Source organism: Crocodylus siamensis, chromosome 6, assembly GCF_052110815.1.
Source record: "Crocodylus siamensis isolate JL-2025a chromosome 6, ASM5211081v1, whole genome shotgun sequence".
Lineage (NCBI taxonomy): Eukaryota > Metazoa > Chordata > Crocodylia > Crocodylidae > Crocodylus > Crocodylus siamensis.
The window spans coordinates 64,885,195-64,913,158 of NC_143400.1; the positions used below are offsets into that span (position 1 = coordinate 64,885,195).

Consider the following 27,964-nt stretch of genomic DNA (forward strand, 5'->3'; position numbering starts at 1 on the left):
AAGGTCTAATACAACAGAAAGTATTATTGGTAAGGAAAAAAAAAGAAAAGGTATAGCTGTTTTGTCAGGTTCAATTATAGATGGGTTCTTATACCACATTCATTGTTACATTTTCTGAGTATCTTCTAGTAATTGCTTAAGGAATGTGCAACCCGTGGTTTGTTCTTCCCCTCCTAAGTTTGAAGGCCAAAGGACCTTTCTGACCTGCATGATAACACCCTCCCCTCACCTGCTCCTCCCTTGCTCTCTGTACAATTTAGGTTAAGCTAGAGAATAGCTCTCAAGTTTGAAAAAGGTCTTCTTCTGAAGTGTGTGAGGACACAATTCACAGCGAAGTGGTGTTTGAAGGTGCATTAATGGAGAACTAGGAAGCAAAACTACCTTTTAGAGTTTGTAATCTCCTGATTTCCAAAGCAGGACTTCTATCTGGTCCTTATTTAAGACACACAAGCAGTGAGGAAGGCAGTGACTCCTAACAACAGTCCTCCCCTTGTCATGGCTGTGAACTTGCAGAACTCAAATCAGACCCATTGTATAGCTGATTGTTAAAACCACAAGTGAATTGGCATACACATGTATTTGGGGTCTGGCACTTCTTGGTTGAGAGGTTCAGATAAAGGAAAATCCCATTTTCTGATAATTAAAGTTCCTCTTTTACTAAGGAATTTTTAACCCTGCTTATTGTAAAACCACATTAGTGGTTCAGCTATTCTGAAAAGTGACCGTAAAGGGGTTCCATTTTTAATTGTCTGTTTGTGAGCCCAACACTTTCATGTTCAATTTACAAGTAAAGACTTCCCCCTCCCCACCTCCCCCTCAATTCTCAGTAATGCCAATTCATCCTTGGATTTGAAAATTAAACTGGGTTTTTGTTCTTGTATATGATCATCAGGAATCCAGATCCAGGAGATTTGTTCTGACATGTCTTTCCATACCTATGATATATTTGCAGAAATGGCAGTTAGAAAACTAAATTTGTATGAGTAAACTGAATGAATATGAAATAATTGAGAAATAGCTGACATAGAACCTAATTGTGCCATTTTCTCAGAGTAGAACTGTACTTAAAGCCACAGATTCTATTTGCTGAAGATAGTTATTAGTTACTCTTCACAAAAACCTTGATTTTTATTTTTAAGATATCCTTTATGTAACTCCTATTTCTTGTATACTATCACATTCTAGTTCACATTATTGCCTTGGGAAGACAAGCTTGCTTGCAAAATATTACACACCCTTTGCTCTCAGATCAAACATCACCATCCAATAATATTGCAAAGATACCACAGAAATAAAATAATGCTCCATACACTTGATATCCCAAACCAAATAGCAGGTACCATAACTATACTTTTTCATGTACTGCTCTGCTGTAGAATGTTGGCACATGCATGAAGCTCAACAATTAAGTATTAGCTGTGCATAAAAATGGATTCCTGCTACTCCAGAATCTAGGAGGCTGTTACTGATGTCATGGTTATTGGCACAAAGAAGCAAATATCAAGTTAGATTATTTGTGATCTTTTTTGTTCTTTAAACCAGGGGTGTCCAACTTTGTGACAGGGGGCCACATAATATACAGGCTGCATGCTGTAGGAGCAGCCCCCTCCCCAGAGCTGTCCCTTGGGTTGGGCAAATTGGGACGACCTCCCCAGGCCTCATGCTTTGGGCGGGGGCCCATGGAGCCGGGCAGAGCAGCTGCAGTCCTACTCACAGGGCCCACCTGGAGGTGGCGGCTCAGCCCCATGCCACAGAAGAAACGTCTATCCACTTGCTACCCCCTCCTCACCCCTTCTCACCTTACGCTGTCAGCTTTGCGTCTGCTCAGAGCAGCTTGTCCACCAAATTTCATTGCTATGGCACTACAGTGCTCTGCCTTTGTGGGGGTCCCATGGCCCCGCACAGTGTTAAAGGAGCCCCACACAAGCTGATTTGCCCCAGGCCCCGCACCTCTCTAGGAACAGCTCTGCCCCTCCCCACTGCACAAGCAGAACTGCCTGCTTACAGCAGCCCACTCCTTGCTGCACAGGCGACAAGGATGGTATGTGGTCCTCTGCCATGTGGGATATACAGGTGGTATGTGGATTGCCAGGCCCACGTCCTTGCCTACTGTGGCTTGTAGGCCAACAGTTAGAGTCTCTTTAAACTACAGGAAACCTGGTAAATTAAACGTAAGATAAAACTCTTAAATTCCTAATTATTGTGATACCCACTGGTCCACAAAGAGGTAAAAAGGGATGCAGGGAGCCACTCTTCCTCTGCTTCACACATGATTACGTTGTTTCTACAGCATCTAGAGGCCATTGAGAGATACACAGACAGTGTGCTAGCTTACACAACAAAGGAGCCCCATCTGCCCAGAACACAAGATAGTTTGTGTGCTGTGGCTCCTAATGAATGTTACCAAGCAATCCTGCACAGAGAACTAGTACTCAGACATTTCATGTTGCACCTTTTAGGACTGTGGCTGACTGGACTTAATGTTGCACAACATTTGCTCCATGCTCCAACTTCCTTGTGAAAATATCACTCTGTTCATCTCATGTTTTTGCCCTGCTTTAATATTGTAAGTGATGTCACATCAACACTTGTAGTGAAAATCCAGGTCCAGGATTTGCCAAGTACTTTGTTTAAAAATATAATTAGTAATTTCTAATTCCATATATATATATTTGGCAAGTATATCTATATTATATATCTATATCTATATATATACTGGAAAACTCCCTTTTTTGAGAAATATTTCCTAGCTAACTACATGACTCAACAGAAATACCCTGTTGTTTAGTTTTCTTCCTTTCAGGCCTTGTTTTGCAGTCACTGCACACACCATACATGTAAAGCCCCTACAGACTTCAGTGGGAGTTCTGCATACATAAATGCTGAGAGATCAGGGGAATTCCTTAGTAACCTATTAGGTTGTCAGAAAATACAAAGCTATTTTACAGGATTTTTTTTTCTAATTACTTGATCTGAGACCTAGCAGAGCATCTTAAAAAGAGAACATGACTCACAATAAAAACTTTTCTTGAATTCAGTGCAATCTTGCCTTGTACTGGCAGTGAGTGCTAAAATAATTAACTGCATTTTGTAAGAGGATGCACTCTGTTTTCACAGCCACATTGTTTCCTTTGATGGTTTAATTGCTCCATCTTTTGAAAAAAAGCCACATTAAGATGATTTGTAATGTTGTATGCAAACATTTCTCATGCTTAAAGTCCAGGTGGTTTTTATTTTACCTTGATTTTTAAGATTACCAAATTCATCTTTCCTCAACAATCCTAATTTATTTTATGTGCTGCTGACAGCAAATTCTTTTTATCACTGTTAAGGCTTTACTATGCAGATCAGGAGAGAAAGTGCTGGTAGCATTTCATGATTCCCACTATCATCTGTGGCATCATGGGGTTCCATTTTTATTGCCTGTCTGACTCTAGACATGCTCATTAAAAAAAAAAAAGTTTTTCCACTCCATAACTCTAACTGATGCCAGCTCATCCTGGAATTTAAAAGTCAAGTGGAGTTTTTCCTCCTGATACATCATCATCAGTGAGCCAAACCCTGTATTGCCTTATTATTGCCTTCAAATAGTTGTGGTATATTTATTTAAAACATTACAGTAAAAAAAGTAAATACAACTTATTTTATGCCTAAGCTGAGGCCTTGAGCCTGGGGCAGCATATAAACCTAATGCATACATAAGCAGAAATAAATGCACAATATAAGCATCATTGAATCCCGTTAAATGTAAATATATCAACTCCATATTTGTTCCCTGACTGGGGCAACTGGGCAGGAATAAATTAATGTAGGGAAGGGGACATTTGTATTATCTTGTGTGCATTGTTACCTGTTTTTTCAAGTATATATCCTGTATATCCTTTCACCTCTTCAGTATATACTTTACTCTTGCTACTCTTGTGCTTACTCTTGTTAACTGTACTTTAATATGGTATATAATCTTGACATATACTTTTTTTTACTTGAAGGATCTAAAAAAAGAAAAAAGAATCCAGAAATTGGTTCATGGTTAGTTAAATTACGTTTGGCTGACAATGGCATAGATGGAAGAGGAAAAGGAGGACAAAATATGGTCTTGGAGTTCACGCAGTTTTTAATTTAGTAAGCTATTAACAAAAAAATGTGGATGTATTTCTTTGACTCGATTGTGAAAAAGATTTTTTTGAAGCAAAAAACCCCACAACATAGTAGTAGTCACAGGCTTCCCTCATTAAATGTGAATTGTGGAACATGTAATAAGTGGGAAGGGATGATTTATGATACTGTGTAAGAACCTAATAACTCACTAGATGGATAAAAGAGACATATACACTCTCTGTCCAAATTCCCAGTGCATTAGATGATCTTCTCCCAAAAGAATTATTTTTCATCAAAACAGAAACATAACAAAAAGGCAACTGTGGATGTGTTCATTCTACAAAGCTCATTTGTACTAGCCCTGGAATCTTGGTTCTCTCTCACGCTCTCTCTCCCTCTCTCAAAGATTTTTGATCATTTGAGAGCCAGGTAGATCACCTTAATTCCAAGACATACTGACAGTGCCTTTGATCCCTAGCACAGTCTAAGTTCCTTTCTGATTGGGTCAAAAGTTCTTTAGTGGAGATGACTTCTTACATCAGTCACAGCTCTCCATGGCCCTTTAAGTCTTTGTCTCCACTTTGGATGATGTTTCTGTATCCTTTGTTTTGTTCCCTACCTATTTATGTATTTACTGAAGGTTTTCTGACCCACACAGTTTCTCATATGCCATTTTCTGTTCTCCCTGTTAACTTCACTCAGGGTAAAGCAGGTTGTAGAATCAAGTTAGTTATTATATTGCTGGTTCTGGTTACCATATTGCTCTGTAGCTGCCACTAGAATATAAATATGAATAAAATTCCACTTTTATATTAGAAAATCTTTAATGAAGATTTCCCAACAATCTTACAAATTTAGTATTTGTATGACTGTAAAGGTATTAACAATTCTGGGCAAAATATTGGTAGAATTTCTCATACTTTAATCAGCCCTGGAATCCACTTTTAATTTTCATTTTAATCACTTGTTATCCTTTAAAGCTTTTTACAGCTATAAGGTCAAATCCTGCTTACTTCAGTCATGCAAGCAGGACTATTTGCATGAGTAAAGAGGGCATGAGTTGGATCTTGCTTATTTTTTTGTAAAAGTGTTACAAAAAGTCTGCATATTTTCTCCAGCTCCTTCTATAATCTCTTTGTGCTCTATTTCCTAGGTTGTTCTTATCTGCTGCTGTTTGTTTTTGCCTGCAGTACCCATAGGCTTCTAACTTTTAATTAGGAATACGGATGTAGCAGAAAATTGCTTGGTAGGGTTGCTACCCGCTGTGCCAAAAATGAGGCATGCAGTGGATTTGTAAAAGTAACTGGTGGATCTACCAAACAATCTGCAAATCTAATGTCTCACATACACGCACACACCACTAACCACCAGCTGTGGGTAGTGATACTACTACTACTCTGAAGCAGAAGACAGGATGCGTGGAATTTCACTCCCTGTCCAGCCCTTTGCCATATGCTACCCTTTGAACACAATCTGTTTCTCTTCAGGCTTTTTACAGTGCAGAGGGTTCTGTACTGTGTGAGGGAGTTAAGGAGGATAAGAGAAAGCACCTTTCTTTTCCTCTACCCCACCCATCACAATGTCCAGCAGAATATTAGATTTTACCCTCACAGTCTCTCTCTTGTTTATACTATAATGTACTTTAAAAAAAATTGTGGACTTGTTTTCCTCCAATTATATTTCAAAATACTCCTGACTTGATAAATGTAACTGGGTGAAATCTTACTATACATGTCAAGCAGGACGTCAGACTAAATTGTCTAATTAGTCCCTTCTGACCTAAATATCTATGAAGTTTTGTTATAAATCAAACTTTTAAATCAAGGTATACCTCCTCAGGAATGCAGATTTATTGTGGAAACATGGACAGTCTTGTATTTGCAACTACACAAGCAGGAACAGCCATTACATTGCATTAATCTTCCCCCTTGAAATAATAGTGGTAGATAATTTTATGTAAATAAAATAAAAAGTCCTTGGCATTAATTATATATTACACTAGAATACTTAGATCATATGTATAACATTGTTTCTTTTTTACTTAAAACAGTTTTCAGTCTTTGTTGTTTTTAATTCAGCCTAATCAAGTACTCTGAACACTTAATGGAACTAGACCTGGATGGCAATGCTATTGGAGAACTTTGTTCAGCTGACGTAAAGGATGCTCTTAAGGAGAGACTAAATGGTAAAATGTTTCCAACTTCCATCCTTGAATTTTAAAAACTACTTCACCTTTTATTTAAGGCTGACTGCAGACATGGGAAAAAATGGTGCTTTACTTTCACGTGGAGTCTAGTGCATGTCCAGAAAAGGCAGTACATTAATTGCACCTGGCTTTCCCAATATCTGTAGAGACTGGGCACTTTAGTGGGGCTTTTTTGGTGTTTTTATCTAATAGGTGATTGAATCCGCTTTAGCTAAAAGCCCCCAAAAGCCCCACTGAAGCACCCAATCTCTACAGACACTGAAGAGCCCAGTTGACGTACAGTAATGCGTTGCTGCATCCATTAAAGCACATGGGTTTTTTTGGTTATTTTTCTCCCAGTCTGTCAGCGTCCTAATTGTTTATTTTGCCTTAGGCAATGATGGATGTTATATTTAAGTTCAAGTTGTATTGAATCTATACAAATTCAGTGCCATTTAAACTATAGTACAACTTTGTTTATCTTAGAGAATTCTCACTGAAGCAAACATCAAGGAAACAGAGACCTGTTTTCAGGTTTGCTATGCTTGTAGTGTGGTGAATGTAAAGAACAAGTCTGCACCAAGGATCTAGATCCCTCAAATGGTGACGCATAGTGTACAGATCTGGGTCGAAGTAAAGGTTCTAAGTATTAATAAATTAAGTGAAAATATTTTAAAATGTCTAGCCCTTTGCAGTGCCATACCACTCTTATCTGCTTCTTCTTGCTGTACCTTGTTTTTATCCTTTCCCGCACATATTCAAACTCCCTCCCTTCCTATAGAGCTGATACTCCTTCCTATTTGCTGGCTCAAATAGGCCCATCCACACCCACAGAATTTTAATGAAGTCGAACATCTAGTTCAAACATTTTTTCTCTGAAGGATTGCTGCTGTTGAATAATCAAATATCCATTGGTATAGAATTGTAAATTTCAGGATCTTTAAATGCAAGACAAGTTGTTTCATAGTTTCTAGGGTCGGAAGGGACCTGAGCAGATCATCTAGTCTGACCCCCTGCCATGGCAGGAAAGAATACTGGGGTCAAACGACCCCAGCAAGGTGTTCGTCTAACCTCCTCTTAAAAATCCCCAGGGTAGGAGCCTGCACCACTTCTCTTGGAAGTTGGTTCCAGACCCTAGCCACCCTGACCGTGAAGTAGTGCCTCCTGATATCTAACCTAAACCTACCCTCTGCCAGCTTGTGACCGTTATTCCTGGTCACTCCTGGCGGTGCTCAGGGAAACAGGGACTCCCCCAATGCCTGCTGATCCAGCCTGACTAGTTTATAACAGGCCACAAGATCCCCCCTCAGCCTTCTCTTCTGGAGGCTGAACAGGTTCAGGTCCCGTAGCTTCTCCTCATAGGGCCTGCCCTGTTGTCCCCTGATCATACGAGTGGCCCTCCTCTGGACCCTTTCCATGCTGTGAACATCCCTCTTGAAGTGTGGCACCCAGAACTGGACACAGTACTCCAACTGCGGCCTGACCAGTACCGCATAGAGGGGGAGGATCACCTCTTTGGACCTGCTCGAGATGCATCTGTGGATGCATGCCAAGGTGCAGTTGGCCTTCCTTACTGCCTCCCCACGCTGCCGGCCCATGTTCATCTTGGAGTCAATGATGACCCCAAGATCCTTTTCCGCCTCCGTGCTGACAAGAGGGGAGTTCCCTAACCTGTAGGTATGGTGCTGGTTGTTCCTCCCGAGGTGCATCACCTTGCACTTGTCTGTGTTGAAACCCATCCTATTCTCATCCACCCACCCTTGTAACCTGTCTAGGTCTGATTGTAGCCTGTTGCATCTTTCCAGTGTGCCCACGTCCCCCCACATCTTAGTGTCATCAGCAAATTTGAACAGGGTGCTTTTTACCCCCTTGTCCAAATCACTGATGAAGATGTTGAACAGTGCGGGCCCGAGGACCGAGCCCTGCGGAACCCCACTGCCCACGTCCTTCCAAGTTGAGAAGGACCCATCCACTACCACCCTCTGGGTGCGGCCCTCCAGCCAGTTGGCAACCCATTTGACTGTGTGGGTGTTTGTTTGAAAGCAAAGTAGCTGGCAAGAGGATCTCTATTCTGGTGACAGGCCAATCAAAACCACTATAGAAATTTGGTATTTGTGGTGGAATTCTGTTCTGGGGCATATTGCTGAGGTAGAGGGTTGAAAAGTATGAATACCTGCTTATTAGAAAAGAGGAGAGTATATTTTTCATTGTCTCTACAGCAAAGATGCCCAACTTACCCATTAAGGTTACATACCAGATTTCCTCAGAAACTTTTGGATCTATTTTCAAGAATGGCAAGAAGTCCAAGTCAACTAGAAAGAAAAAGAAAAAGGTAAATCTATATACTTGTTGCTTTTCCATCAAAAGAGCAGTTTAGTGTGCCATCATAAAAACACATAAATTAATCCAGATATGTAGGGTTTTGTTCATACGGTGTATAACGTATGTGCATAAAATTACACATGCAAAAATCAGAAGAGATACAGGGGAACTGGTGTTATCTACTTCACTAACATCTACTTCTAGTCAAAAGTTCTACTCAGAATTTCCCAGCAGCTGGAATATTTTTGTTAAAATAATCAGCAGGGAAAAAATCAACATCAATATTTAAGTTGTTGTTAATATTGACAATCAATACCTAACTGAGAAACAAGGGCAGTTCATACCCTGAGACCCTCTGCTTTCCTTTATGACATTGCTCCAATAAACCCCAATAGAAGTAGCTATTTTCCTGCCCTATGGCTTCCACAGAGAAGCAGTGTGCAGACTGTACATTTCAAAGAGCAATTTTTAGTAAGTAAGCCTTTACCAGGATGTCTGCCTGAGGTTTTCTCCCACGCACCAGATAGGGTTCTCTCCTATACAACTTTCCATGGACCAGTTAGGCTTGCCAACTCTATTTGAATCTATTCCGGGAGGTTTCATCACATGACATAATGACATTAATGACTTTACATCAGGAAGGCAAATGTACATTACTATTACATTTTAAAAATCCACTGCCCTACTATATAAATCAGATTCAACATTTAATATTTATTTTAATGAATGCCCTAGCATTTATCTCCTGGGTGAGTCTCAGCAGTCTCCTGGAGATTTATTTCTAATTCCAGGAGACTCCAGGGCAATCCTGGAGGGTTGGCAACCCTAGTGCCAATGTCTAATTACCAGGGATCCGGGTTTTCCATTCACCACAGTAAAACATGGTAAAACATTTTCAGAAGAAAAACACAGAATTTCTCAGGAGAAGAATGTAGGAAATGGCAGGTTTCCCCTTGTAGGCTGGTGGAGTTCCAGCCTGCAAGGAGCTGGGGGGAAATCAGGAGGAGGACAATCGGGCATGGGGCGCCATGTGCATTTGCAGAGCACCAACATATCAGGGCTGCTTGGCACCGCAAAGCAGTGTTGGGGGAACAGCCACAGCTGGACCCACATCCTGGTGAGCAAAGGGGGCAGCGGTAGCTCTGATTTTCCATAATAAAAAACCCAAAATCAAATGCCAAAATGTATAGGTATTTAGAATGTATTTTGTTATAGACTGAGGCACTAGTAGACTTCCAAATTGCTTAAAGTTGTAACTATATCAATAAAACATTGTGTTCAACTGATACCTATATATAGTGGCAATTCATTTTAATCATGGAAAAACATGGGTTTTGGAGGCTTTAATAAGAGAATTTGTGTTTTTATTAGAGGACTTGTGATTTTTAAACAGAGAAAACCAGGATCCCTGCTAATTATGCAGTGCACTGTAAATTCAATTCAAGATACTCAGATGTAAGATGCAAGGGAAAAAAATACCAAAGTACTCTGGCTTACTGCAAATCATCTAGAAAACACTTATGGGCTATTCTTTTGTTAGAACTGCCAGGTAAGGATTCTTGCCTTCAGAAACTTTGCCATTTTCTGAGAGCATTTATAATGGAATATAAATCCACTCAGCTATATAGTAAAATTAATTCTGTTTCTGATATGAAAAAGATAGAGATTAAATTTAAAATCCTGGTTTTATTTAAACAAAAGTTACACTGATCTTAGACTAGAACTGAACACTGTTTAAAAATAAAATCAGTGGGGAGAGGGGCTTAAGCATTCCCACTACTTGCAACTTAAACATTGCATCACTGTATTAGTACTGTATTTAATCCAATCCACGAGTCCCTCCCCCTTTCAACATATGGTTGGAAACCACATGAATTCTAGTATAAGGCTAGTGGGGGTGGTCAGGCATTTGCTGCAGCTCCAACTCTGGCTCTGATCTGGCATAGGGAGCAGTTGCTGTTGGGACAAATGGTGGTTGGGGGCAGGCACAGCTGGGCAAGTGGCAGGGGGCAAGGTACAGGGGGGGAAGCAGGCACCACAGGGGGGCAACTGGCTAGGGAGCAGATCCTGGAGGGTGCAGGTGCCAGTGTAGGGCAGGCAGTGGGAGGAGGACATGTGGTGAAGGGGTCAGGCTACTTAACTCCCTTACCACCTGGCCCCCTACCACTGCTTGCCCTGATGCAGCAGTAAGGTAACCTTGGGGTGAGGGAATAATTTAAGATGATCTTCCACTTAGTGGGTTTTATAAAGGGAAAATTATAACTCATTTCTAGTACAAATCGTTAGTATATACTTATCAGGGAGTTATCTTAAATTCAAAGTTGTTTTGGATGTGGGTAAATATAGGTATATCATAATAAAAAAAGGTCTCAGATTAATTTTGTCTATATGGTATTAAGCCAGTGGTTTTCAATGTTGTTAAATTCAAGGCACCCCTCATTAAACTCAAAGCACCCTTCAAAAAAAGCCAGCTCTTAGTTTTCACAGGTTTATTTTTACTATGGAAAAATAATAGAGCATTTTTTCTGTTGCAAAGAACTCAGACCATGACACATCAGAAAAATTTTAACACTATGGACTCCTGTTTGAAATCTCTGGGTTCATCTTGTGAATCATGGATGCTTGCAGAAATGTTACCCCCACACCTTCCCAAAAACAATGCTTTACTTTAAACTCAGCATGCTCCCACAGAGATCCCAGCGCATGGGACATGGGACCGTGGGAGAAGGCATGGCACACTGCGTTAGTTGGACCCAGCTCACCCAAGTCTGTACAGAATGGTTGCTTTAATGTGGCTTTTTTGGCACTTTTATTTAATAGCTGATTGACTCTCCTATTAGATAAAAGCTCTACTGAAGTGCCCAATCTATACAGACATTGAGGAGCAAGGTTGAAGTAACTTGCTGCTTCTTCTGGTAAAGCACTTTTTTTTTTTTTTAACATCTGCATGCAGCCCATGTTTGCACACCTAACAGTGCTAACACTGTGTACCGCACGTTGGCACCCTTGCAAGGAACTCATGGTACACCAGGGTGCTGCAGGACCCTGGCTGAGAATCACTGGTCTAAGCAGAGTGACTGATAAACTGTAATCTATTTTACAATCTTAGCTACATTAAGAAATTTCCCAAAAGACTTTCCAGAATAACTATGCAGGAACAGTTATTTTGATACAAACCCCGAGGTGGTCAACATTATTTCCAAGTTAGCCTCAAAAGCTTTTTGATTTACAACAGTTTAATTATTCAAGAATGGTTACTTCAATAAATTTCCAAATGTGAGAAAGCCATTAGGATTTGACTCTACATTCTTTCTTTACATAGATTCACTCAAATCCATGGTGATCAGCAAAGACCCAGGGATCTGTGCATGTAGATCAGAAGGCCTATATACATCAGTGTTTAAAATTTGGAAAGGAACACAGTTTAAAATATATATATATTTCTATGTAAATTATTTAAAATGGTATCACAGGTAAATGCTTTTCATTCTAAAATCATTCTGAACCAGATATTACAAAATTATTTTGAACATTTTGTTAAAATTTTGTTTTAAATCAATATAAGACCATGATGCTTTGAGAATTAAAACACAAAAAATGAACCTGAAAAGTTGCCCTTTCCCATTAACTTCAAACACTTCATGAACAAATTATGCCACTAAATGCATTTAACTTTCATGCACATTACATAAGTGTTTGTGAGACTGAGATCTCCATACGTCATACATTTCAGATCAATCATGCACATAACACAAAATGTATATTTATATTCATTACCTTTTTTCTTTCAGACAACAAAGTGATTGTTAAGACTACATTTTCCTGCAGATGGGACTGGGTACAAAAAAAAATAATATACTTCAGCAGATTATTTCTTAACATGGCTCTCTGCCTTTCTAAATACTACAGTTTTTGTGTGTAATTTTTTTCAATTTACTCCATCGTATAGGAATAAAATACAAAACATTATTGTATGAAACAAAATGTTTTACCATTGGTTATACTTATTTGAAGACAAACATTCAGCTGTCTTAAAGCAGAATGATAGTAAAATAGAGAAACTCAAATGAAAATTGTGTTTTGTTTGCATAATTCCTATTGGCATAAATGAAGTTATGCACATACATCAGTCACACTGATTACAAATGACCAGTTTGTTCATTGTCTAGTAAAGAAAACAGTGAAAACATATTCCCAGGAGCTTCAGTGTACCAATGCAAGCAATGTTAAAAACATTAGAATGTGCAAAGAATTTAGATCAGTTGCTCTCATTCAATCTAGTAAATTAGGCGTAAGTAGCTTCTAATTAAGTTAGAGGAATATAACAAACACACCCTTTTTCCTATGGGAGCTTTGCTGCCTGAAAAGAGGACCTTGATTCAATATTTCAATTAAATGCTGGTGGCTGAATGCTGACTAAGAAGGAAGAATGACACTGCTACATGTTCTACCCACAACAGACTTCTTCTTGAAGTAGCTGTTACCTCAAAGATCAAATATTCAAAGCAGACTAGGTTTAATTTATGGAATTTTTCACAATGATAACCAAATGTGGTATGAATTTTCTATTAACACTCTACAGCTCTGATTTCACAACTGATCCTACATGTACTGGTGATAGGCACTCTGCCAGTTACAGGGCAGGAGTCAGCTAGGAAGTGGCCTTTGAAATGATGAGACTATTATTAGAATTACAAAACCCAGCAATAAACACAAGTAACTTAAAAACCTTAGCAAAACATTTACCAAATACACAAAAACATTGTGTGCAATTGGTGTCACCATTTCCTAGCATCACCAGCTTCTCTCGTGGGAAAGACACAAATGTGACAAAGGGAATGAAGAATTATTCAAATTATTGTTTAGTGTTCAAATTATATTTTAAATGTACACTCCCTGCCAAAAGCTGAATTGTTTCAAATCAGTCACAAAAAAGAAAAGTAAGGAAAGCAAAAATGGTTAGAGAGCTGGGAAACATGACTTAGGAGGAAAGGCTCAGGGAAATGGGCTTACTTAGTGGGTGCATCTACACATCTACACAAGTAGACTAATTTCCTGTGCAGTAAAGCATCACCCATCTACACATGTGCAGCAATTGGGCTTGTGTCCACTAATTTACAGTGCCATTGGATAGTCCTGTCTGACACAAGTACTATCTGGCTGCAGAGAAAATTATTGCACTTAACTATATGTGTAGATGGTGATATTGGGATCAGTTTACTCTAGCTCATATTGCACTAGAGTTTATTGAGTCATATTAATTACACATGTAGATGTGCCCACTCTGGAGAAGAAAAGACTGAGGGGGGATTTAATGACAGCCTTCAACTACCTGAAGGGTCATTCCAAAGAGGATGGGGCTAGACTAGTCTCAGTGGTGGCAGATAACAGAACTAGGGGCAATGGTCTAAAGCTGCAGGAAGGGAAGTTTAGGTTAAATTAAGGGTGGGCAAAATACAGCCATAGGCTGGATCCAGCCCACCAAGGAATTTTATCTGGTTCGCAGCGGGTCCCTTGGCTCCGCCTGGCCCAGGGACCAGGGGCAGCTCAAGCCACAGCACATTACTGATCACACTTTTCCCTGGTAGCCAGACTCGCTTTGCAGCTCCCTTCAGCCACTGCCATCACCAAACCCAGCCCCACTGCCCAGGCACCCTGGCCCATCTGCCTTGCACCCACCATCAGGGTACCAGATAGACTAGGCAGATGGGTGTCTCCATGGAGCCTAGGACCCGCACAGGCAGTGTGTGCTCAGCTGGGTAGATGAGACAGGGCTGCAGGTAGGCGGGAAGTGCTGTCCAGGAGCTGGGCAGGCAGGCAGGGACCAGGGCCAGGGCTGGGATTGCAAAGCAATGACCTGCACCTAAGGAGTTTTGGTGAGCTGCTGCAGACCATGGGGCTGGGAGCAGGGTGCTGACCAGCTTGCAACAGCTCACCAAAACTCCCTAAGTGGTCCTCCAGCCCAAATGATTTGTCACCCCCTGGACTAGGTATTAGGACAAACTCTCACTAGGAGGGCAGTGAAGCACTGGAACGGGGCTACCCAGAGAGGCTGCAGAATCTCCATCCTTGGAGGTTTTTAAGACCTGGGGAAGAGAAATTTTTGCTGGGCTGAGACAGCTGAAGCTGCTGCTTTGAGCAAGGGGGGGGGACTGGGAAGGTTGCTTCCAACCCATGTTCTCTGGTTCCCAGTTCACAGATTTCACAGACATTAGGGCTAGAAGGGACCTTGTAAGATCATTGGGTCCAGCCCCCTGCCCAAGGGGCAAGAAGTCAGCTAGGATGCCAGTAAGATAAGCATCCAAGTGTGTTTTAAAGGTGTCCAGAGTAGGTGCTTGCACCACCTCTGGGGGTAGTCTATTCCAGGCCTCGGGGCCTCGGACAGTAAAGAAGTTTTTCCTTATGTCCAGCCTAAAACAGTCGTGGAGGAGTTTGTGACTGCTGGACCTTGTCATCCCTTGGGGGGCTCAAGTTGACCCCTCTCGCAGGCTTCAAGCTGTGGCTTTACACAGTTGGTGACATGAGCTCCAGCTCCAGAAAGCTTCTATCTACCTAGACCAACGGGGAGAGGTGCAGTGCCCATACTGCCAACTCTCCTTTTTGGCCCTGTTCTTAAAGTCTATGCTTTGAGAACATGAAAAACTTAGCTTTCTTTTCTATTATATATGTAACAGAAGCCTTCACAAACTCCTCCAAAACTGTTTTAGGCTGGACATAAAGAAAAACTTCTTTATTGTCCGAGCTCCAAGGCCTGTATGTGTGTATTAGTAAATATATAGATAGATACACTTAGCTATACAGAAAAACTTAGCTTTCTTTTCTATATACATACACACACATTAGTAATATATATATATTAGTCTCTCTCTCTCTCTCTCTCTATATATATATATATATATACACACACACATATGGAAAAGCAAAACCTAAGTTTTTCATGTTCCCAAAGCGTGGTGTTTAAGAACAAGGTTAAAACCCGTGCGAGTCGGCAATGCTGAGGCGCTCCCGCGCTCCAGCCCCGGGGCGGCCCTGCCCGCGGGGGCGGCGGGGAGAAGCTGCCCGCGGCCAGGCCGCACTAAGGCCGGCCTCTGCCGCCGCCTCATGTTCCGGGGCCCTCCCGAGGGGCGAGGGGGAGCGTGTCCCCTGGGCCCGGCCGTGCCTACGGTCCACAGGCAGGTGCTAGAGCCGCTCCCCGCGCCCGTCGCTGCTCGCCCCGCAACAAGAAAGGCCGTGGCTCCGGGTCGCGCCGGCCCGTAACAACGAGGCCGGGGCGCTGGGGGGCGCTGCCGCCGCGCAGCGCCGGGCCTCCCTGGCGCCTCCCCTGCCGCGGCGTGCCCGCCCCCGCCATGGCCGACGCTGAGGACGCGGACGAGGCGGGCGGGCCGCAGGCACAGGCGGGCTCGGCGGGCTCGCGGTCGGGCGGCGCCGACAGGATGTTCTCGCTCAAGAAGTGGAACGCGGTGGCCATGTGGAGCTGGGACGTGGAGTGCGACACCTGCGCCATCTGCCGCGTGCAGGTCATGGGTGAGCGCCGCCGGGCCTCGGCCGCTCTCCGGAAAAGGCCGCGGAGGGTGGGTGGGCGGTTTCCCCGGCGGCCGCGTTTCGCCCCGCCCCGCGCACCCTTTCCCCCGCGGCGGGGACATCCTTAGAGCTGCGGGGGGCGGCGCTGCGGACGCAGCCAGGCCGCGTTGAGTCCAGTCGGCTTCTTAGCTGGTGCCAGCAACCCAGAGCCCGGCTCGCTGGTGTTTCCCTGGCCGCTCTGTGGTACCAGAGCCTTCTGCGCTGTCTGCAGGGCTTGGCTCCCTTCCACCCTGTCCAGGTGACTGGAGAGCAGGGGCAGTGCCTCCCCTGATAGATGGCATTTGGCTGTGGAGTAGTTACAGTCACTCCTGGATCAGCAGGGGTGTCCTTTGCATTCAGTTTACTGGGGATACAAAGCCTTTCTCCACTAGGGGTTCTCAGCCAGGGCCATGGGGCACCCTGGGGGGCCAGATCCTTTGACTGGTCCTGTGGGGTGTGAGGAGACAAGCAGAGAAGATAAGCAGGTCCAGGGTTGTCCCTTCCTGAACCATCCCCCACCCAGACACGGGCAGGAGTGAACCAGGCTGGTGCCCAGGGCCCAAAAATGGTAGCTTTTTCCCATTGTCGGCTTATGATTATCATTATCTGTGGCAAAAAGGGGGGCCCGATACTAAAAGCTTGCCCAGGGCTGGGTCTAGGTATGGTACTGCCCCCACCCCCACTGACCAGCCCCTGGGGAAAGATGTGAGTGCTGGCTGGCATCCATATATCAGCTCTTGAAATGTGGTGCTGCTCCATTCACAAAAGCTGTGGCAGGCACTTTGTCTGGGCAGGGATGCAGGCTCCTGTCCACAAAGGTTGGGAACTGTCATTGCACACCATTGTACAGTCCCTCTGCCCCTTTATAGCTCTGGAGTACTTTTCCCTTCCCAAGAAGCTGGACCATACAGCTTCTGCACTTGCTGAAAACAGTTTTGCAATGATGGCCTAAACAGGGCTGTCTAACTTCTGAGTGGTCAGGGGCCATGGGCTCTTTGGCCATGTGCTGTCCAGACCACGTGGGCACCCCCCTCATGCTACGTGTCCTCCCCTCCTCCAGCTGTTATTGGTTGTAGTTGTGTTGGTCTAAGGACTTAGGCAGACAAGATTCTTTGGTTAGATGTGATATCTTTTAGACCAACTAAATAGTTAGAAAATTGTTCTTTGCAAGTTTTCGGGGACAAATGCCCTTCTTCAGGCATAGGGAAGGTCTTGGTGTTTATGTGCTTTCCTGAAATGCCACCAGACTTTGGTCACAAACAAAAAAAAAAAATGTAAACCAATGAGTGTTGCTAGATAAACTTGGCAGCATTTGTACTAGTAGTGGCCACACTATAGTGAAAGATTAGTGCTAAGGATACATAGTCTATATCAGATGTCATCAACCAGTGGATCCCGGAGGCTCTTCAAGTCAATCCTGGGCTGGAGACGCCCCCAACCCCTGTGGTCCTACTCCCAGAGCCACTGCTGCAGCTGCCCAGTCTGAGAGTAGCCCAGCCAGGAAGAGCCTTGCGTGCAGATCCGGGAGCACAGCTGCCCTCCCAGGCTGCATTCCCCACCCCCCCGCTCACTGGACAAGCTATTCGCAGCTCTGTCTCTGGCCCCGCTCTGGCTATGCAGGGCTTGCCCCTCCCTCACTGCCGTTGGGTGGGGGGAGGTGGCAATCAAGGCCCTAGTGGTGAGGGAGGGAGTGGAGTAGGGCGGGTCTTGATCTGCCCTCCCCCATGGCCCTTTCCCCTCCCCACAGACTTATCTGCTGGGCGGGGGGGATCTTTCGTACCTTTTAAGTTCCAGAAGTAATCTCTGACCTAAAAGGGTTGGAGACCAGTGGCGTATATGCTTCTTTTTCAAGGCCTATCAATCCCAAACCCTTCAAAGTATTAAATGCACATACATGCACCCAAGTTGCTGTTAAAGTTTTCCATATGTGAAGCACATTTAAAAATAATGTTACCTCATTATCCCATAATGTGGAAGTTGACTTTTTTTTAAGATTAATTAGGGGTGCACCAATATACTGGTTGGCTATCAGATCAGCACCAATAAAAGGAGAAATGACATTGCTGGCTATCATCTTTTTTTTGGTTGTTGTAGCCTATAATTACGGCCGCATGCCCACAGCACACTGGTGAGTGTAGTCTGGTCCCCATGCCCTGCCGCTGACCCAAGCCCACAGCAGGCTACAGGCCCTGGCAAGCAGTGAGAAGGGGAGAGGGTGCCTGGGAGCAATCACAGGGCACCAAACTCAGCAACAAAGGGCCTGTTACTGGCTTCTGCTGCTGCTGCCATGGCAGTGCTGCACATGCAGCAGGAGCCTGAGTACCAAGGCTGCCATGGAGATGTTGGGCTGCGCTCAGGCAGAGTAATGTACCACTCCAGGGACATTCTGCTTCACTGGGCACCAAGTGCCTTTGCAAAAGCAGCTTCTCCTTGGTGGCCCCAGGAGCTTGGCTGAGCAGGGCCTGCTGGCGCTGAAGTAGTGGCGTGCTCTGGGGCTCAAAACACCTGGCACTGCTGTCTGCACAAGGGTCTACCCCAGGACAGCACGAAGCAGAGTGCAACATGCTTGGGAACAAAGGCAGTCACTGCCTTCCTTATCAAGGGCTGGGACAAGCAGGAGGCATGTGTGTTTGTGTGTATGTGCGTGTTTAAATGCAAAACAAAATAAGGTTTATTTATGTCAGTAGTTTAAAATGCCTTGCACTATTACTAAATATGAGTTATTTGATCGGCATCAGCCAATATGGTTGGTTAATTATTGACTGTTGGTATTGCCCAAGAAAATCTTTATTGGTGCACCCCTAATATTAATTGTAGTTTTTGAAGTGTTGAGTATTCATATTTTCTGTAGTGCTAGAGTCGCGTAGCCATGATGGTCCAGGTATTGGAGAAGCAAGGATTTTTAGGGGGGGGTGACATCTTTTTTAGGGGGGGTGATAGATTTTATGGATATCTTTTATTCCAACTGCATGGTTGAAATAAAGTTAGACAAATTTTTGAATGCAAGACATTCTTCGTCAAGTTTGACAGAAAACATACCAAATAAGAGAGATTTGTATTGGATCCTTAAATTCCTTCATTGCTTCCTCCATTCTGTTATTATAAAATAACCTGTTATCTTCAAGAGCATTAAGAGATTATAGACAAATCTATAATTCCTTAATCAGCCTGCCATTGTTTGGCTATACAGATTACCCATACTTCTTCTAGGAGCCCTTCATGCTTGTAGTGGTGACAGAGTCCAGTTTTTCTCCAGCATTGCAGAAGGGGATGTGCCCACCAACCCAGCCATTTCTCATAGAGTTGTCTGTATTGAAAATGTTCTTTTGAGCTGGGAGGATTTTAGAGCACCCTAAAGAGAAAAAGGCAGTAGCCCAGAATAACATTATCACAGTGGGTGCCTGTAGATGTGTGGGAACACTGCTCTGATGTGCTATAATTATGTCTCGGAGCTAATTAGCATTATTTAGCAGCCTCTACATCTCATGTATTCAGCATCCCTGTGCTTCAAAATGGTGGTGGGGTTGCTTTAACTAAAGCTTATCAAATGAGCTTTAGTTAAAGTTCCTCTGCCACCATTTTGAAGCATGGGATGCTGAATATACTAGACACTGAGGGTGCTTTAATTAAAGTGGTGCTTGGAGCCATATTGTTTAACCCTCCCAACCCCAGAGCACGTGTGAAAACCCCCACTTATTCTTATGATTTTTTTTTACGTTGACCTTATGTAAGGAGCTTTAGCATTGAAAACACTTGACACAATTTTAGATGCTTTAGTACTGAAAACATTTGACACACAATTTTAGATGCATAACAGATAAAGTTTACATTGAGATTGAGATCCTTGACCAAGCTTCAGTAGGATAACGTTGGTTTAAAAAATAAAGATTTTAGTCATATCCAGTCTTAGGCTGTATTTAACCTGGATTATAAAGTGGTAACAATAGTGCAAGAGCAATACAGACTATTTCTACTCATGCCAATTAAAGTAAAGGTTTAAATTAAGAGGTAAAAATTCTTCCATTTCCTAGTTTGACAAAGGGAAAAAAATTATATGGAGTTAGATACAGAAATCTGCTCTGTGTGTTTGTCTGTATCAGGGTTTTTTGTTGGTTTAAAAAAGAATTTTAGAGTGATTTTGATCAGAATGGATTTGATTTAAAACTGATTGATTTAAATCACAATTTAAATTGCTAGTCAGGAAGCCTCAATTTAATCATTGTTTTCTACAAAAAGTGCATTCTTGTTGTTTGATATGACCTTAATACTTATTATTCACAACTCAGAGATGGATGTAGATTTCATTTTTAGAAGGTATACACTATACATTCAAAACAGTGATTTTTGATATTTTTTTCAGATTAATTTTGCATCTACGTCAGAAGACTGAATTATGATTTTATTTACCAAAGCTAATTCAAGCAGATACTTGTAAAGTCATTGGGAGGTGAACTATCTCCAATTCACTAGATTTGGGATGGATATTTGGGGGTTTGTTTTGCCATGCTGTATTGGGAGGACGACAAAAACCATCACCAAAAACAACAGATATTTAAATTGTTTTTTTTAACTGAAACAACAAGCTTGTATTTTGGATATTTTTCTTCAGCAACAAACATGTATAACTGTTTTAACAAAACAAGCTTATGTACTTTTGAATTTTAACTGTTTTAGTTATAAATGTGAAATGTGTTTTCAGCAAAAATTAAATAGATTATTTCAGCCAGGTCAACATGAGAAAAAATACTAGGTTATGCAGCAAACTCAGTCTTCACCTCCCTTTGCCTGTTTATTCATAGTCTGGAAAAGAAAGACAACCTCTCCTGCTTTTTCTGTTGTGGATTATCACTTCAATAGTCTCTGATGGATCCAGGTGCTTAAGTGACTTCCACCAGTTTACTGGTGTGACTTTCTTTAAAAATCTCATCAGCAAATATATACTTCTTAAATGGCTCACCCTTAGTGCTGAAATTTATTATAGTTGGTATTATGATTGCTGGATGCCCATGTTATAGCCAACTCCTCTTCTTGAGCAGTTAAAGATTGACCCTGGTACTAAGTATTGAGAATATTGACAAGAAAATGAGCTAGAGATAGTGCCTGATCTATTCGTTTTTTTTAATGCCTGTAATTTAACTTTGTCACTGTGTACAGTATGTCTTTTTTCAAGTTCTCACTCGGTTTCTTCCAAATTGCAACAGCATCAGCAATAAAACAGCCATTTCCCTGCACTTTGTTCAAAGCTACAGAAATAGGCTTCAGGATAGTGTTCTCAACAGTGGGCTAAAGAGGAATACAGAACTCTGGCTATGACAGTTCCATCTATTTTGTCACGATTTTGCTTACAAATTGTCATCAGATTAGGGCAGTTCTCAACATATTGCTCAGAACAGTCCACTGCTGCATTCCATCACAGATATTGTGGAAGAATTTGTTTGGTCCCTCCTGTTTTCTTCAGAGCAGCTGTTGCATAGTAGTTGTTAATGGAAATATTTTGCAGTTTCAACACTAGCCTTTATTTATGGAGCACTGAAGTCTTTGGCTAAGAGGTACATCAAATGAGCTCTACAGCCATATGTTATGAGCTTGGGACTTTCTTCACTTTCTTCTAGCTTTCTCCTCATCTTTGACACATTACAGCATTGTCTGGAACAAAGCAGCATACTAGACTTTTGAATTTTTTTCATAGTTTGTTATAGCTTTTACTGCTACTTCTTGTAAGTAATCTGCTGTGTGTGCATTTCCTGATATATCAATTTTTTCTGAAAGGTAGACAGTCCCTTCTTCTATTGTCACACAAGCACATATTACTGGATCATTGTGGACACTGCTCCACCCATCAAGACTCAGATTAACAATTTTCCCCTCTAGATTTTTTTGCACACTGTTCAATTTCTTTCTCATACACTTCATCCAGCAATTTGCCTGTTATATCTGTTCTGTTGGGTGGACTATATCCTGGTCGTAATGACTGAACCATGTCAATCAAATGTGTGTTCTCAACAATATGGAAAGGAGAGTTTGTTGCATAAACAGCAATTTTTTAAGTTACCTCCTGCTGTGATCTGCTGGTCCTTATTACAAACTTATCTATTGTTTCAGGATGATGGAGCTTTTTTTTCTTTTTGCTACAGGTGATATGCTATGTGACATGCATTTGACTGGAACAGTGGTATCATTAGCAGATAACTCTGAAACGGTAGATAGAGATGATGATGTTGAAGATGGACAGTCGAATCCTGTATGTTGAGGATGGATACTCCTGAACAAAAGTAGTCAACGTAGTCACTACAGCAGTGCTCACTGCACTCAGTATGACTTCAGACACAAAGTACCATTCTGGCTGTCTATTCAGCTGTTTTCCTTCCCTTCTTCTCTTCCCCCCCTCTCCCCCCCCGCTTGAGGAATAGTCAGTATCGAGCTTCCATTCTCTTTTCTTTTCACTGGTTGATGAAGTGAGGACTGGGCAAGGGAATACGAACTAGAAGTAGCAGTAAGGCAAAATACGGCCCACAGACCATTCTGTCCCCGCCAGGCCAGGCAGCATTTGCTGCTGCTGTCCAGCACGAGAGCTCCAGGAGGGCAGCAGCAGCAAACACCTCCCAGTGCAGCAAGTGGGGGGGGGCTGCAGCTGCTGCCGCCGCAGCGCAGCCCTGACAGGCGAGCCCAGAGCTGACATGGGGCTCAGGCTGGCAGCAGGGGCGGGTTACAAGCTGGTGTTGGGGGTGGGGGGGAAGCAGCCCCTCACCCGCCCCGTGGCCGGCATCCCGTGCTGCAGCTGCTCACAGCCCGCCTGGGGCTGCCTGTGCCTGCTCAGGACAGCCCCACATGGGCTGCGAGCTAGGCTGCAGCAAGGCCACGGGGCAGGCAAGGGGCTGTCTTTCCCCCATGCTCAGCACCAGCTTCTTCCCTGCTGGCAAGCAGGGGGCTGGTGCTGTGGGCTGCCCCCCTGCATGTACCATGGAGCTGGGGGGCACTGGGAGTGAGCGGGTGCAGCAGCAGGCCCCATACCTGTGTTGCAGGTCCAGTACCAGCAGGGTCCAGAGCAGGGCAGCAGGAGTACAGGGTCCCGGCTGGCAGGGGCTCTCTGGAGCTGGGCCAGCTCCCCCCCCCCCCCCGGCTGGTGCAGCCGTGTCCGGCTCCACAGACCCCTGCCAGCCTGTGCCCCACTGGTGCTGGCCCTGGGGCATTGGTCCCAAGGCATTGGGACGTTGGTCCCAAGATGGTGACAAGGGGGCAGGGCACCTGTCAAGGGGTGGGGCTACCCACGCAGCCCTTGACAGCTTGCCACAACTTGGGAAGCGGCCCTCCATCCAAAATAATTACCTGCCCCTGCAATAAGGGCTTCCATAATGTGTGAAGCAGTAGTAACCAAAAGGGAAAGAAGCGTGATCTTAACAGGGAATCGCATAGTCTGCTGCTTTTGTATCTGCTGTAAAAACAGGCCCCACTTAAAAAAAAAAAAAAAAGGTGTTTTGTCCTTATTGGTCTCTTCACTTACAGGGGAAACTAATGTATACTTTAAAAACAGACTTGTATGTGCATTTGGCTAGAGGGGAAATTATATACTTGTTCTTGTCATGTACCATTGCTGTGTAAACAGCACTGCTGGGGTTGTAGCAAGTTGAAAAACAACTGAATTGCGAATTACTTCCTTAAACCAGTTCCGGAAGTTATGGGTTACATATATCTGCTCTGGCTTTACTTAATTTTTGCTTATTCTTGAATGCATTTGCCATAAGCCCCAGTGGTCACATCCACCAAAAGGAGACGTTTTAGCATAAGTTATAGTTGGTAGGGTCAGAAGGGACCTGAGCAGATCATCAAGTCTGACCTCCTGCCATGGCAGGAAACAGTACTGGGGTCAAACGACCCCAGCAAGGTGTTCATCCAGCCTCCTTTTAAACCCCCCAGGGTAGAAGCCAGCACCACTTTGCTTGGAAGTTGGTTCCAGACCCTAGCCGCCCTGACCGTGAAGTAGTGCCTCCTGATGTCTAGCCTAAATTTACCCTCTGCCAGCTTGGAACCGTTATTTCTAATCACTCCTGGTAGTGCTCAGGGGAACAGGGACTCCCCCACTGCCTGCTGGTCCTTCCTGACCAGTTTGTAAACGGCTACTAGATCCCCCCTCAGCCTTCTCTTGTGGAGGCTAAACAGGTTCAGGTCCCATAGCCTCTCCTCGTAGGGCCTGCCGTGCTAACCCCTGATCATGCAAGTAGCCCTCCTCTTTACCCTCTCCAAGTTGTCCACTTCCCTCCTGATGTGTGGTGCCCAGAACTGGATGCAGTACTCCAACTGCGGCCTGACCAGCGCCGCATAGAGGGGGAGGATCACCTCCTTGAGATGCATTTGTGGATGCATGACAAGGTACAGTTAGCCTTCCTGGCCGCTTCCCCACACTGTTGACCCATGTTCATTTTGGCATCAATAATGACTCCAAGATCCTTTTTTGTCTCTGCACTGATGAGAAGGGAGTTACCCAGCCTGTCGGTATGCGGCTGGTTCTTTCTCCCCAGGTATATCACCTTGTACTTGTCAGTGTTGAAACCCATCCTGTTCTCATCCGCCCACCGCTGTAACCTGTCCAGGTCCAACTGCAGCCTATTCCTCCTGTCTGGTGTGCCCACCTTCCCCCACATCTTAGTCTCGTCTGCGAATTTGAACAGGGTGCTTTTTACACCCTCGTCCAAGTTGCTGATGAAGACCTTGAACAGTGCGGGTCCAAGGACCATATGAAAATGCCTCAACAAAATGGAGGGTGAGAAAAGTTTATCAAGCAGTTACTAGTTCTTTTTTTTCTCCTGTGGGGTGGGGGGATATATATAGATATTGATATATACTGTTTGTATATATAGTTATAGTTATACATATGACTTTGTATTTTAATTTTCCTTTTGTCTAATGTCAAATACTGATGAACAGGATTGGCAGAACTTGAGTTTCTGCCCATATAAATATGTGCCAGAGTTTCTATTTGACTTTGAAAAACCTCTTTTTAGAATTGTATCCTGAGCTTCAAATTGTATTTTGTTTTTATTTACTTTTAGATGCCTGCCTTAGATGTCAAGCTGAAAACAAACAAGAAGATTGTGTTGGTATGTAGTGATTTCATTCTCTTGTCTTTCAACTAAAGGCTTGCGCTCAGTGGGGTACTTTTTAAAGATTTAAGCTAATGGTAATTTTATTAATTTTTTAAAATAAACTATAAAACTTTGATACATTGTTAATGTAAAAGAGACTTGTAAAAGCCTACTAGACAAAGCAAATCTGCATCTAGTCATTTATCAGTCTGTACATTCCCAAGGAGAATTAGTTAATTCAAGACACAGCAATATAGACTTTGCTGTGTATAGGAAATAACTACTACCTCTTCTTTTGATGTGTTCGCCAGATAATTCAATAGAACCACCTTATTGACACATGCAAAGATTAAATATTTTTTACTTGGTTATGAACCTACAGGATATTTGATCATTGCTCTTTTACTCATCCAAGATTTTGAAGCTTCAAAAACCATATTTTTTTATTTCATTGTTAATATCCTTGTCCATTGACAAAGTCATAAGTTGAACATCATGCTAAATTTTGTTGTATGACATGTAGCTGTAAAGCAGTTTTTATTGTATGGGTTAACATACCAAAACACAAATAGAAATATTAACTGTTCAGTGTTCAAATAGTGTCAACTTTGAAGTATCATAAATAATATAGTAGCATCTTGTGCAATATTCTGTTAATTTAATTTTAATTATAAGCTTTCCACAGTTTCGGTCATTAGTGTAGAGAGAATACTACTGAATTAACATGATGTTTGTGCAATTCTAGTTCATCAGTTTAATACTTTTTAAAAAATTTCTGCTTGTCTTCTACTCAGGACAGATAATTAAAAAAAAAATACAGAGTGTACAATAGTAATTTGAATTGTGCCCATATCTACCATTCCTGCATAATGGAAGCAGGACAAAAAGAAGTTAGTATAATACAGAACTAGGTAGAAAGTATGTCTGTTTTCCAGGTTTTTTTGTTGTAGTGATTATATCCTATGAGTGACTTCTGAAGCATATTGGGACCCACTGTAAAGCTTACGTATTAGTACTTTGTATGGTTTATTCTCTTTATATCGTAACTTTAAGAATTAACATTCAAATAAAACATTAAATAGAATTTAATAATGTGCCCTTACACCTTTAGTACATGATAGCGAATCAACGTTACGCTAGTTATATTTATTAATAGGGGAGGAAAACAAGAAGAGAGAACTTTGGAAGCTTCCTTACCAGTCGCAGCCTCACTTACAACTCTAGACTGTTCAGATTATTACTATATAGAGCACAAAAATATGCAGGCATTTTACAGGTCTGTTAGAAGATGAAATTATGTGAGTTTCTTTTTAAATTAGAAGTACTTTGTTACACACATTTTTAGAAGTTGATGAGTAAGACAGTTTCTGTAGAAGCACAGTATTCTGTGTATGGGAAGTGCTATCAAAATAATAAAACTAATGTAATTTTATCAGAACCCCTGTGTACTCATATATTTATATGGGCTGTCAAGATCTGAATGAGTTAGATAGATAGTTAGGATCCTTTATTGGAATAAAATTTGGACTTCCATGTTAAATATTGTAACTGGAACATATTAAGTGTTTGTTTCTTTTCTTTCAGTTGTCTGGGGAGAATGCAATCATTCCTTCCACAATTGCTGTATGTCTCTGTGGGTTAAACAGAATAATCGCTGTCCCCTCTGTCAACAGGACTGGGTGGTCCAAAGAATTGGCAAATAAAAGTATTGAGAGTTTTTTCTTCTGAATTTGTTTGGTGTGCTGTACATCTTATGCCATGTACCAGTTTGAAAGGATAAAACACTAACTATGGCCTAATTAATTTAGCTTGTACTTATGATTAAAAGATGCTTTGGGGGGCACTCCTCAAATGTTTAGGTCTGCATTTTGTTAATTCTTGTTTCACACTTCTACAACTGAAAATATAAAACACACTAAAGGGTGTCTTTGTTCCTGATCACATGTTAATTGTATCAACTACTTAGAAATGCTCTTGGCTGAAAATACCTGTAGATACACTGTAGATACAACCTTTGTAATGATTTTTAGTCAAAGAAATGTATGGTTTCAAAAAGAACATCTTGTTTATAAACCTGATATGCTGTAATTGATGTGTTAAAATAGATGTATAAAAAGAAAAATCTTGCCATCCAATACACCTTACATTTCTGGAAAATTATTTTGTTTTTAATTAAAATAAATAGTTAAGGAAGCATTTATCTCTCTCTTTCCTTCTCTCTCCCCCCACCCCACTTCTTTTTGGTCCTCTTCCCCATTATGGCAAAAACTAAATACTTAGGTTTGGTCAAGCACTTGTTTCTAAAATGATTCAGTGAACTGCAGAGACACATTTCTTAAATACTAAGGCTTTTTATAATTATAAGCACTTGGTTCCTCCAACTTAAAGTATTAAACTTTTACCATATTAAGATTTTTTTCTACTGCTATTTATATTATATGCAATGGATGTATGTGTTTTCAACCATTACTCGTTATTGAAATGGACAGTATTTGGAAGTAATTTGGTTAATGACATGAAAAAATCAGTTATCTAGATGCTTCCTGGTTCTCTTTTACATAGCTTGAGAATTATGTCTATTAAACTGTTTCAAAAGTATAATACATGTACTTTGTCAGTTTGTTACAAGGAAAGCAGATACTAATTAAATTAGCAAAATGATAATGTAGCACATTGATATTTTATGCTGTTACCAGTTGAAGTTTCGTTGTATTTATTG

General features: G+C 42.2%; 2 protein-coding genes across 4 annotated transcripts in view; both read left to right on the forward strand.

Moving 5' to 3' along the window:
* Positions 1-14,165, forward strand: part of LOC149862922 (uncharacterized) — a 30,427-nt gene extending 16,262 nt beyond the window's left edge. The window contains exons 8-11 of the mRNA XM_090051081.1: positions 3,990-4,122; positions 6,177-6,283; positions 8,503-8,615; positions 12,397-14,165. Coding sequence (XP_089907207.1) covers positions 3,990-4,122; positions 6,177-6,283; positions 8,503-8,615; positions 12,397-12,408 — 365 coding nt within the window. The 3' untranslated portion in view covers positions 12,409-14,165. The remainder of the gene's footprint in view (positions 1-3,989; positions 4,123-6,176; positions 6,284-8,502; positions 8,616-12,396) is intronic.
* A 1,642-nt stretch (positions 14,166-15,807) lies between these two features.
* On the forward strand, positions 15,808-27,846 carry RNF7 (ring finger protein 7). Of its 3 annotated transcripts, XM_090053146.1 has the most exons (4): positions 15,808-16,176; positions 24,754-24,923; positions 25,213-25,260; positions 26,830-27,053. In XM_090053146.1, exons 1-3 carry the CDS (start codon positions 15,952-15,954, stop codon positions 25,223-25,225), a joined length of 408 nt encoding a protein of 135 aa, XP_089909272.1. In that variant the 5' UTR covers positions 15,808-15,951; the 3' UTR covers positions 25,226-25,260; positions 26,830-27,053. The 3 variants fall into 3 exon arrangements, with proteins under 3 accessions (XP_089909272.1, XP_089909271.1, XP_089909273.1); XM_090053145.1 differs by lacking the exon at positions 24,754-24,923 and having other exon boundaries at positions 15,912-16,176; positions 26,830-27,846; XM_090053147.1 differs by lacking the exon at positions 24,754-24,923 and having other exon boundaries at positions 15,916-16,129; positions 26,830-27,846.
* Positions 27,847-27,964: the final 118 nt, after the last annotated feature.

Excerpts from the sequence above, each read along its gene's own strand:
- RNF7 (XM_090053145.1), top strand. The coding sequence starts at position 15,952 with ATGGCCGACGCTGAGGACGCGGACGAGGCGGGCGGGCCGCAGGCACAG. Across the intron at positions 16,177-25,212 it reads TCCGGAAAAGGCCGCGGAGG|ATGCCTGCCTTAGATGTCAA; the intron begins GTGGGTGGGCGG and ends ATTTACTTTTAG. Across the intron at positions 25,261-26,829 it reads CAAACAAGAAGATTGTGTTG|TTGTCTGGGGAGAATGCAAT; the intron begins GTATGTAGTGAT and ends CTTTTCTTTCAG.